General features: G+C 32.9%; 1 protein-coding gene across 1 annotated transcript in view; it reads left to right on the top strand.

Moving 5' to 3' along the window:
• The window catches only part of LOC133320262 (tyrosine-protein kinase Src42A-like), a 42,245-nt gene extending 31,763 nt beyond the window's left edge, over positions 1-10,482 (top strand). Inside the window, 5 exon segments of the mRNA XM_061528137.1 lie at positions 6,798-7,125; positions 7,215-7,393; positions 8,684-8,825; positions 8,828-8,839; positions 10,236-10,482. Of these exon segments, the coding sequence (XP_061384121.1) occupies positions 6,798-7,125; positions 7,215-7,393; positions 8,684-8,825; positions 8,828-8,839; positions 10,236-10,444 (870 nt within the window). The 3' untranslated portion in view covers positions 10,445-10,482.
• Positions 10,483-13,284: the final 2,802 nt, after the last annotated feature.

The raw sequence follows: 13,284 nt of genomic DNA, 5'->3' as shown, positions 1-13,284 counted from the left end.
ATCTATGTATGATTGATTCTGCGTGATGTAATGGAAGACCAAAAAATATTACATTAATTAGCGCCTCGGAAAAAGTTGTTTTACGTAACACACGAACGCCTAGCGTTTGATCGGAAACAGTTGAAAATTACAGAAATTATTATTATTATTTTGAATATACAAATATTTTTGATTATAACTAACATAATAACTGTTATATGATCTACAGTTACGCTATGAGTCGTACGAAGAAAATTAAAGTAATGATGCGTTAAAGAAGTTATAAAGCGAAATATATCAGAATAATGTTTAGAAGATGCAATGTTGCTTAACGCAGTACCATTGCACATATAATTTTCTAATTCCTAACATTTGTCTGCTCGTTCGCGTACATCGGTGAAAACTAACCACTCAGCACATATATTCCGTAATCAGAATAAGAAATCACTAGAACGTTGCAATTTAATTAATACCTAATCATTCAAATACTAAACGATTTTGTTACAGAAATGTTACGTTATTTGCATAAATTTTTTTCCTTCAGGTGTTTCTCATCACTATTAAAATATTAAAATGAGACAATGTATCGTGTAAGCGAAACTTATTTAAATCGTTAATTGGCCGTTATTTTTGATGTCGTATTGCTAAGTTGGTCTCAAACTGAAAATGGTTTTTCATTATTATATGATTCAATATATTTTCTGCATCATATATAAAAGTAATTTATTTATATTTAGAAGGCTCTCAGATTAGATGATTTAGGAGCATTAATACTAAAATTAATATAGTAACTGTATGGCAATAGATTTAGATTATTTTATTTCGATTAAATAGACATAAGATCGTTAAAGTTTTATTTTATTTATTTTTTTTATTTTAACACTATGGAACACATTTAGCAATTTCGTCCTGGGATATAAGTTCTTGTTTATACCCTGAGCTTACGCTTCAATCTCCATACAAGTCTGTACGAAAACAAATAAATAAGTAAAACAATTCTGGCGAATTCGTAGTTAGAATTTTGTTTCAGTAAGGGAATGTGATTTCAAAAAGACTTTCTAGAAACGATCGATGTCCTATCTTAGGTATAAAGTCTAGAAGCCATTAGAACTACAGAAGGTATTTCATAGCTACAGATGATTCAGAACGTGCATAATGTTAGGAAAGTTATCGACAGAGCAAATCATTAGCTGATGTAATAGAATATTATGTACAAGTAATGGCTACATTGAAACAATACTGTGATGTCTGTTGTTACATAGTAAATATAGTTCACAAAAGATTATTAATAATTAAATCTCAAGAATAATGTTCCATTGATGAAGACGAAAAGCATCTACATGTGCTAGATGGAAATATTAGATTTTATTTTTGTTTCTCAATAACCCGCAAGAGATATTATCGGCTCTTAAACGTAATAGCATTACATGTAGCTCATCTAGAATAATTAGAACTTAATAAATTAAAAAAGGCTCTGTTCTAAATAAGTACGTCTTAAAAATAACTATCACACTAAAATATATGAAAATTCAAACAACCTTTACACCAATCACTAATAGTACCAATAAATAAACCAGTACCATTAAATAAACTGTATTGTCTGAAAATGAAAAAATATATAATTTTTTATACCTACATTGACACTAACATGAGGATAGCCTATGGAATATGGAATAGCTTTTTATTACACCTATCAATTGATACAAAAATTCTTACTATAATCATATTTATTATGATTCTAATAAATATTATAATGGAAAAACTTGACACATGTTTTTATTAAATAGAACAAATTGAAATTTTTATAAATGAAACAAAAATTCCTCAGCTTTTGCGGTTGTTGAAAGAATGACGAATAGCTATATTGGCAGACATTGAATAATAAGATATTAATGTATTATGTTACTGTGATTATTATGTTATAATGATACTGATAGTTGGAATGGAAATAACAAAAATATTTGCAAGTAACTTTCCCAACTTTTACAATTTATACCAAACGCAACAACGGACGCTTGCATGGTTATTGCAAAAAGTTAATAACTAGCGTCGACCTCGCGAAAATTAAGCAAAAATAAAAAATTAAAAACTCAAACAAGACAGACAGTTCGTTTAATTTGAACCGCTCTCAGTGGTCAGAGGAATGGAATGATTTTTATGCACGGCAACACATAATTTGGGACTTTTAATATACCTACAGCATTTATTTATACGAGTACAAAAAATATTACTTATAAAGTACATAATTATGGAATACATATTTTTCCAATTTCACGTTTACGTTAATCGTTCGTAAGTACTCAATAAAAGTTAATAATAATCATTAAGGCATACGTCTTCAGATATAATTTCGTTTAAATTGATTTATGCACGATGCTTAGTTTGATAGATGTGACCATATTAAAGTTCTCGTAACGAAGGTAACTCGCCAACATACAAAACATAATATTGTTTCCATACAAAAATACTTCGAAAACTTCGTTTGTCCGTCCTATAACCACACCTGGGATACCCATTTGTCATCTAGACTTATAGGAACTACTGGGGTAAAAGCTTAAACAAGACAAGCCTTCAGCAGTAGTAGTAGTAGAAGTAGTAGGTACTTCATATGTTGTACGGAAAAGAATTAATAAATAAATAAATATATAACAAGAAAGTTATATATATAAAAACAATACCCTAAAATATTATATATAAAATTGCTCTCATGTTGTTTTTTTCGTAAAAATGACAAAGAAAAAGAAGTCTAAAAAAAATTTTTCAATGTTTTTCAGTTATTTATGTTTAAATATATATTTTTTTTATTCTTACGATAAATTGTAACAAAATTAATGTTGAACATAATTAAATTTTGCAGCAAATAATAAAATAAAACTGTCTGTAGTATTCTAGTTAACGAGATATACCTTATCCGATAACCTTTTGCACCCAATTTTCCATTGCATCGCAAAATTTGCACCTAACCTAGTATTAGCATAATCTTGAAATCGAGTTACTTAAAAAACACAGTAAAAAAAAAATCCTCTATAAAACTCAAACCTAACTGTACTTTTCAAATAGTGTATAATAAATACATTTTACTGAACTTTAATTATATAGAGAGTTAGACGTCAGAACAAAACTGTTATGGTTGCTTTAAATCCAACGTTCTGAAATCATATGATTGTTGGAAGTTATAACAAACAGATTGACACCGGCTGGTTTAAATCCAAAGATGTATCTGCAATTTATAGATAATGTATACGTTCATACATATGTATATGTTGCATATAAGTGATTGTCTTCCTATAATCTCGTAACGTATTTTTTTCAAGTCTGAGTGACGGAAACAGGAAATTTGCTGTAGTATTTTATTACAGGCTGAAAAGTGTTTGAATATAAAAAAAAAGTTAAATTTAATAATTAAACTTATAGCTTGGAATTAATTGCTCTAATTGATTTTATATAGTTGAATTTTAATCAGTTTCTATTCACATTTATTTCATATTCTATAATAATTATGTTTTTTTTAAAACCTGTATTGTATTTCGATATCACAACGGAAAAAAAATAATTTTCTTTCATTTTCTATAGATCAATTAGTAACAAAAGGCGGTCATTGTCACAATATAATATTTTAATTTAATCGCCATCACGCGACTAAATAAATAAACGAGGTGCTTTTATTTAACGAACTATTGTGTTTTGAGTGAGTTCACGTTCTGTGTAGCCAACAGCAAATGAAAAACGTTGATTGAAATTGCAACATGTCATTTATTTTCATAGCATATTAATAATCTCTGACTTCATCCATGAGTTTTCTCTAAATAAAAATCCCATGTTTCTTTGACAGCTATTGTTAACATAAATTTGAACTTTTTATTAAAAACGTTTGTATAGTATGTGTGAATATGTACAGTGTATCGTTTTGTTTTTATATAATCTAGCCTGAGATATGATGTAGACGGTAGAGATGAGGAAGGAAATGCCGTTTAGAAAATAAACAACCCATTTTTTTCAGTATTACATATATTTATATATATATATATATATATCTTAGAGTTAGGTTCATTTCCTTATAGATTTTGGATATTTGACTGTTATAAGTCTGTTTTTAAATAATTTTCAATTATGATAATTCTTTTTTTTTTTACTATAATATCAATAGGAAAAAATTTAATATTCAAGGTGTTTTTCTTCGTCGTATTTTTATCGCCATCTGAATACAAAGCAATCAACTCTCCTCCAGGGTTCATATCTTAATCTAAAAGTAGTCTTGTAATAAAAGTGTTGCCTCAGAGGGTTTCTTGGACGCTTTTGATCAACTTTTTTTAATATGTTAATATCGACATAGTTTTATTTTGTCACCTACATTGTGACGCAGATATTGTAATGTATGTCTTGTCCTTGAATCTTTGTTAGTCCGATGAAATCGTATTACAAAATAGAACATAAAATTATATTTTCCATATTTTAAATATTCATGTTAGTGTAATAAAAAAAAAAACACATAATAGTACTCGTGCAGATCAATCTTCGTTTGTACTGAACATTGAATCAGATAGTGAAATTTAGTTCTGACTAATCTCATTCATCAACGTAAACATTGAGATAATAACACAGATAGATAACCATTCTTTTCGACCGACTTTTCAGCTGGACATCAATTAATCCTATGTGGTTGAATTTTATTTTTAAAACGACTAGATATTATAGTATAAAAAAATATATATTTATTTTTTAAATGTGAAAATTATCTTTCTATTTATTTTTTCTGTCCTTCTTGTAAGTTAGAATGTAATTATTTTTTTCCTAAAAGTTACATATTCTATATAAACAAACCTTATATAAATTCATTTCTCTTGACAGAATTATGTAATGTAATATAACCGCTGGGTCTTCGTATTGTTTTCGCAGTAAGATCTCGGGTCATAAAATTTCATAGTCGCCACTGTTTCTTTAGATTCACATTTCTCAACCAGTATGCGGTTACTTGCCAATCAATTTCAACATCGAATGTTAAGTCACCCGCTAATATTAACATTATATCACACAGTTCTAACATAAAGGATAAACATATTTTTATGACATATCTCAGAAGCTTCTCAAACTCGTTTCGAGTGTCCCGTTGCAGGGCGAAGTCCAGTTACGAGCGCATCAGATTGCCTAATACATTTTATTGTCGACTCCGTTAAGTTTTAAGGTAACTGAAGGGCATAATCTACACATTTATTGTTCAATAGTATGTAATGTTAGAAATAATTATAGTAAAATAATTTGCTTGTTATAATATAACAATTACAATGGCTTATAAATGAATAGTAAGCAGCTGACATGTCGCAAACAGTGTCGTGGTAGACGGGAGATCTGCTTTCTAACAGTTCAAGGCGACGGAATGACGCTATCAAACCATGTTAGTGCATAAAAATCGGTTATATATTATACTGTATATATAATTGGATCGTCATATTATTTGTTTTATATGAAAGCGATGTATCGTACTTTACTATGCGGAGTCTATGTACGTATTAGCAGGTTTACCGCTACCACCTAAGTGTTTGAGGAAAGTAAACATTTGGTTTCCGAGTTTCAATACTGTTAAGCTTTTAGGGTCTCTTGGGCAAACATATGTATTCAACGTCGGATTGGGAACCGTTTCGAGAATTTTTGTATCGTTAGACTTATATATTATATAAATTGTATATGTAAATACGTTTGTCGGCGTGTCAGGAGACACCACGTGTCTATCCACGACACATGAATATTAAAGGACATCACGTTTATATCATGTGAAGTGCCACACATATTATTCTTCGCCTGCGATATTGCGTTTGATTAAAAAATAATGTTCCAATTCATCAATCGCAGTAATATGTTAAAACGTTTATTCGAGAGTCTATTCAAATTTTGTTTAAATTGCAATAAATAAGTGACTGATGTAACTTTCTGATAGGCTTTGGTAATATCGACCTTATATGATTCGTAATAGAGTTGATTCGTTATTTTAAAGTTAACAGACAACAAAACCCCAGTTCGCTGCCAGTGACACATTGTATAACGATTTGCAGTTTTTGCATAGTTACCAGTAACCGTGTCTTTGATGATTACGTCAATGATGCCATTTAAGATACTAATAAATGTGACTACTTAATATAAATAAACATTGATAATATAAATATTAAATTAACTAAATACCTCAAATGTTAACATTAATTTATGATCCTATACGTAATATAGAGGGGATAGTTTAAAAAATTTATTCAAAATTAGTGATTACGTAACAACATGAAATGTTCAAAATGATATTATCTAGTCGAATTGAATATTTATCTAACATCGTAACTGTATGGTTCGTATTTGGACGCGCCTTATCGTGATTTGAAGCGACAAGAAAAGCCTGTGATACGACAAACATTATAATAATGAGAGTATTTTAATGCTATAATAATTTATCGATAGTGACGAGATATCGCAAAGGTAGGCGTCTGACCGCGGTCGCCACCGTCTGCGTCCACCGCTGGTTCGTTTTACAACGCGTCGTGAATTAAAAATCACGTATAATTCTTATGTTGATGGCATCAATGTGTCGCCCGTCCGTCTATTATATCTTCTCACTTGTAAATTTTCTGTTTTACGATCGCTTGCGAAAAACTCGATCACATTCTGTACATTGTATAAATATTGATACAGTAAAAGAGAATTATGTAAGCAATAATGCACATTATAGGCTCTGAATACATATTTAATAGACTGTGAAACAAATGTTCCACATGTGATTCAGAATATTATAAACATTCGATAATGATTTAATAATAATCAATATTAATATCAATTCTCAGGTAGAGAAACCGGTGACAGAAGGACTTTCTCATAGAACGCGAGATCAATGGGAGATAGATCGCTCCTCCCTGAAGTTTGTAAGGAAACTTGGACACGGTCAATTCGGTGAGGTATGGGAGGGGTTGTGGAACAACACCACGCCCGTAGCCATAAAGACGCTCAAATCGGGCACCATGGATCCCAAAGATTTCTTGGCAGAGGCTCAAATAATGAAGAAGCTGCGGCACACCAAACTCATACAACTGTATGCGGTCTGCACTTTAGAGGAACCTATTTACATTATCACTGAACTGATGAAGAACGGCTCTCTTCTGGAGTACTTGCAAGGTAACCATATCCACACATCTATATATAATATTCTATGAGCAAATGAGACATTTTATAAGAATGTAACGTAATATAAACTATAAATCCAGGCAAAGGTAGAGGTCTGAAGCTCCAACAGCTTATAGACATGGCAGCTCAGATAGCTGCCGGCATGGCGTATCTCGAGTCCCAGAACTACATCCACAGAGACTTAGCGGCAAGGAACGTACTGGTCGCTGAACCAAATGTAGTCAAAATCGCTGACTTTGGACTAGCAAGACTTATCAAGGTTTGTGCTTTTATCATAATTTTCAAACTCATTTCACTGGTCTCTATAAAATCATTCGTATTGTCGCTTATTCAATTCAATTGAGCTATTCATGTACCACATTGGCCAAATTCATATATTTTTCGCGAGACTTAAAACATTTAATATTTTGTCAAGACGGGTCTTTTGACCCATTTTGATTATTTGTCCTAAGTGTTAGTGGGTTTGGTTTTAAGAATATCTAACAGATGTGAATCAAATACAAACAATAACCTGTCCGTAATCTAGATTTTTTACGATAAATAAAGTATAAAAACAATTTTTTTATTATTTTTCTGAGACTAGAAAAAGATAATCGCTTTAATTGGTCCATTGTTAGCTGACTCGAGATCACATTAGAATGACCGCGTAAAATCAGTTCAATATTCAATATAATAGTTAAGAAAACTGTTTGTGAGTAGTCAACGTCCTAACTCATTTCACTTTGAGGTTAATCACACTGGGTGGCAAAACCCCACACCGCAATATTAAGAGCCGTTAATAGATACCACAAGAGCTCTTACAAAGTTGAACTTATATATTATTTCGAATCCACTGTTGTTAATGTTGAACTTGTATGTGCAAACTGTTGTCCCTGATTAATTAATAGTAAAATCATTAATAAGGCAATAAAAAAGAATCTTCTGAATTTTAAATAAAACTGAGCCATTTGGAATCTTTGAGCGTTTCTGCCTTTTGTCTACATAAACAATTGTACACGAAGATCAGGGACAGTTAAAGGTAATTATTTACTCACACACGAGACGAAATATCTTTCTATATTGTCTTCTAATTAAGATAGACACATTTTCATCTTCTTTGTAAGTTTCAATAATGCCTTTAATTTATAATCAGTGTACTATAATTTATATTTTAAAGCAAATGTTATAATTTGAGTCTGTCATTGCGGTTGTCTGTGTATTATATCTATAAAAGAATCGTATTTATTACATTGTAACAGATCATTTTTATATTTCCTGTAAATAAACTTGACGTAATGTAACGGTTTGTTTACGAGCTCTTCGTCTCTAGATAAATATTGGATCGAGCGGACCGAAAACACGTTTTATTTTTTTTACTTCATAACGAATTGAACTTCTAATATTATGCATTGTTTTATTCTTTATACAAATTATGATATTTTATGACATGGACAAAAATTGCATTAATAAAATATAGTCCATGGGCCTTACATATTATAACACTTATGTGTGTCTTTGAAATTACAATAGATTTACGATAAGGTACATAATATTCTATATTTTTTTAAAGGAGGACGAATATGAAGCTCGGGTTGGAGCTAGGTTCCCAATTAAATGGACAGCGCCGGAAGCGGCCAACTACAGCAAATTCTCCATCAAATCTGATGTATGGTCCTTTGGTATTCTTCTCACCGAGCTCGTCACCTACGGAAGATACCATATCCAGGTACGTAGCTATTAGCTTGTGACATCTGACACGAGACTTGGTTGGCGTAGTTAAAAATATTATTAATTTTTAGAAAACTGCTTCGGATATGTCGTACTATTACAGTACAATATTAAACGTTTCGAGAAAAGTAACGGAGTATATTTTTTTTGTGTTTTGTGTTTTTATCAAAGAAATTTTAAAAACCGATATATTAGAATACTCTCGTTATGCAACATTTTGCCGTCGATATTCTCTGCCCAGTCGATCATATCGTTGTGATGTAGAGCCTACATCTAACAGAACCAGTCACTCCTAAAATTAGCGTAATCGACTGAACCAAAAAAACGCAACAGCATTACAATGTTAGTATAGATAGATTTTGTTTATTTATTGTATTACATACTTATTGGGATTATAACTGTTGAGAGTACGTCACGGAATGTATAATCAAACAATTAATATTGATACATGTTGCACAATAAATATAAGTCACAATTTAATGTAAATAAAGTAGGGATAAACGATGTTAGTTTGCATTGACGTCTTCGGTAGTTATTTGTTAGCTGATTGCTGGGATAAAGTTTCTATTTAAAATAGCTTCATAAATATATGATTAATCTTTGCCACGATTTAACATCGTCCAACCAAATAGAGAATTTTGTATAATATGTAGTTGTTCATTTCTATGCTTGAGTTAAAGCTGTTACGTGCGCATATTCATTTGGTATAACTCAAACCGTCTGCTTTTTGTTGTCATATAGTACCAGATAAAACTTAATTTGATCCTAAAGGAAAAATACAATAGCGTCAGACTTAGCCTTCTCTGACCTTATAAAAAATACGATGATGTCTATTGAAATAAAATATTTTGCTTACATATTGAACTGTTTGGCAAATATTATTCTATTCTGGGATGCATGCATAACAACGCCTACAAAAAAAATATACTGACAATAGTTTAGTTCACATCGTCCCCAACAATGTGCATAGATATAATTTTTTAAAAAATTCGTCATCATAATCATCATCAGCCTATCGGAGCCCACAGCTGAGCAAAAGCCTCTTCTCGCATGGAGAAGGTTAGAGCATTAATCACCACGCTTGCTCAAGAAGGGTTTTGCGATTTCAATCTTAAAATTTTAGATTATAAGACCAGGTTTCCTCACTATGTGTTCCTTCACCGTCCGTCAATGGTGTCTAAATACTCCTAGAAAGTACATATGACTCGGAAAAGATCACATTGGTACTTGCCAGGTTTCGAATCCGCGCCCTCACGTATGAGACGCGAGCCTTTAACCTCCAGGCCACCACGACTTCTTAAAAAAAAATTACTTAACAATAGTCACTTATTTTTATTTTAGTTTTTCTATTCAAATATAACAATATATATAATAATTGTATTTATAATTGTCAGGTATGTCAAACGCGGAGGTCCTCCACCAAGTGGAGCACGGGTACCGCATGCCCTGCCCGCCGTCCTGCCCGGCGCCACTCTACGACATCATGCTGGAGTGCTGGCACAAGGACGCCCTCAAGAGACCGACCTTCGAGACGCTGCAGTGGAAGCTGGAGGACTTTTTCACCATGGAGAACTCGGAGTACAAGGAGGCCTCCGCCTACTGAGCCCGCCCTCCCTGCCGACACACCGACGCGCGCACGAACATCATGTATGGAAATTATGTCGCTTAGTGTTCAGTACACAGTAGAGACGGTGCTGTTATTAGTTGTCACTGACATATAAAAGAACTAAGATATATATTTATTACAATTATTCCGTTGCAGACCCTGGCCTATATCACATGCCGCCGGAGCTGCAGATGTTACACACGAGCACATCCATGCAGCACCTGCAGGTGCACCACGCGATGCACCCGCACGTGCACCACCATGCGCACGTGCAGCATGGACACGTGCAGCATATGCAGCATGGACATGTGCAGCACGGACACGTGCCGCACGTGCAGCTACCGCACGCTGCGACACTGGGTCAGCTGTGCCACAGACACAACACACTCTACCGCGCGCCCTAAACCATCCGCGACGTACCAGCACCCCTCACACACAAACAAAACAAACAAACAACACATACACACCTCTCCCACATCATACAACATCTCTCACAAGCCTTTGTCGCTACATTCAATTGTCGTGATACTTTTAACATTTATCATGAAGCACATTATATTATAATGTCTACGAATCACTCAAAGTCTTTGCGATGTATGCTCAATCTTATGTAACATGTCTAAGATCAATGTCTCGACTGTGCGACGTACGAATGTATTATGATGATGCAAATCTTGTAAAGGGACGTGACTCCTTACCCCAATGTTGTAGCGTATAAGTTAGTTACGATTGATCCGTGTAGAGGGTGATGAAGCTGTCTTCTCAACGGACCCACCATCAGTAATTAATACGTACTAGTATTACTCTCTGAATGTTCAAGTTTTTTGCTTGTCGTTGCTTCGTATTATTAATGTTATTAACTTTACATACATTGGATGTCGTCCGACGCCGTACACAGGTTCATTGCCCTCCTATCGACAGTAAGTTTAGTTAGACTGCCTACAATGTTTTCTAAATGTATTTAGCGTACGATAGGTTATATAACATTTCTATAACTAATAAGTCGATGTACGTTCTGAACGCGATACTTTGTGTGACGAGACGACGGTTTAACGTACAGCTTCTTAGATTATAAAGAAATTAATTAGAACGTTCACAATATAATTATGTATGAAAAAATTCGTTAGGGGCTGTGTGATGCTTGAATAGTTACACTTAGTTTCGGGGGGCGCTGCTGTGCTGTGGTGGGGGTAATTGTTGGGGGCCGGCCACGTGTGCGTGATCAGGAGGAAATTTAAGTTCGGCAGGGAATATGCATGCGATAGCATGACGTGAGATTTATGTTGGAGACATCGGATTAGGTATCCTCAATTTCGTGTGACATGATCTGTGTATATAACGATAATGGTGATGCCAAAAATCCTATTAAAGAACTGAATATTTTTTTTATATATGAATACGTTATTAACTGTTCTGAGGGTATTTTAGTGTTAGGGAACTTATTATGTAATTTATAAAGCTACTTAGATTCCGAATACGCGGACGTGTCTCGTTTGAACTTTGACGCGTTTTAATCTTTTATTTGTGTGAAATGCGTTCGGGGAGTTTCTTACTTATTATCGTAACCATTTAGTTTAAGTATTGTGTAGCAATACTGAAGCTTGATTGATATTAATTTGTGCCAAGACTTAATTTAAGTGAAAATTTAATATCGCCACAAATAACCTACGATAATAAATCAGAATAACGGAATGAAAAAAAAAAACATTTTAACTAAATAATTATAAAATAGGACTTAATTGGCCTAAGAAATAAATTTTTGAATATAACGTAGGTTTTGTATCCTATTCGCTTAGATTTAATTCGTATTTATCCGTCGGGTTATAATAACGACGTCTGTCTACTCATCCGTTACAAGTGCACGTCTGTATGTAAATGTGCAATATTATTATATTTTAGACCCGATGCTTCCGTAACGTCGGGGACCTCGTGATTCCTGGAAAACCGTTTCATCCTCAGAACAATTAAATGCAATGTTGTTTTTTATATCACTGCAACCAATCAGGTTTGTTATGTGAATTTCGTCGCACTCAATGTAAATAGTACCGAATGTAGTTCGCTTTAAGAGTGATATTAGATTGTTACTAATGAAACAGAAACCGAGTACTGCCGATGACTTGAAGTCCGCTTACACAACCATTCCAAACAGATCGCGATATGTAGTAATGTATTAGTATCTGACTAGCGCGATTTTAAATGACTAATATTGACGGCGCACAAATTTCTAGTTCTAAATGAATTCTTTGAGGCGCCTCTGATATCTACGTTTCGATGTCACAAAATTCGTTGTCCTCTCACCTTTAAACGGAATCGAAATAGAAAATTTAAAGAAACGTTCTAGATTTAATTCTAAAAATGTTTAATACACTTAGTTTATAGATAAAAAGATTTTACATATAAGATATCTTTGTCCCTACTCGACTTCTTTATATTTTGGTATTGCAATGTGAATAGAGCAAATTAAATAGTGAATATCGAACGTCGACCACATAGTTACGTAATATCATCTTCATACTAATTAAGCTCATACTTTCTGACCCAACCTTATCCCAAAATGACTATTTACTCCGTATCCTTTTTATTTTATATAAATTATTTTTAAGTGTTAAGTTATAGCTGTATAAAGTGCTTGAGGCTTTTGCTTTGCAGCGGCTAAGTTTTTTTTGCTATCTTATGGAAATGAAATGTATCCGTATTTTATTTAGTTAGCCAATTCTAAGTATATGAAGTATACAATGGCGCCATCACAATTACTTTGAAATTATTCCGATCAGAATTAGGTTAGCATACGAAGAGAACGAGTGTTAGATATATGTTAATCAATTGTCGCTGTGTTG

This window comes from Danaus plexippus (assembly GCF_018135715.1).
Source record: "Danaus plexippus chromosome 16 unlocalized genomic scaffold, MEX_DaPlex mxdp_23, whole genome shotgun sequence".
In the NCBI taxonomy this organism is placed as follows: domain Eukaryota; kingdom Metazoa; phylum Arthropoda; class Insecta; order Lepidoptera; family Nymphalidae; genus Danaus; species Danaus plexippus.
Note: the sequence above shows the minus strand (reverse complement) of the source record. Positions and strands in the feature narration are given on the sequence as shown.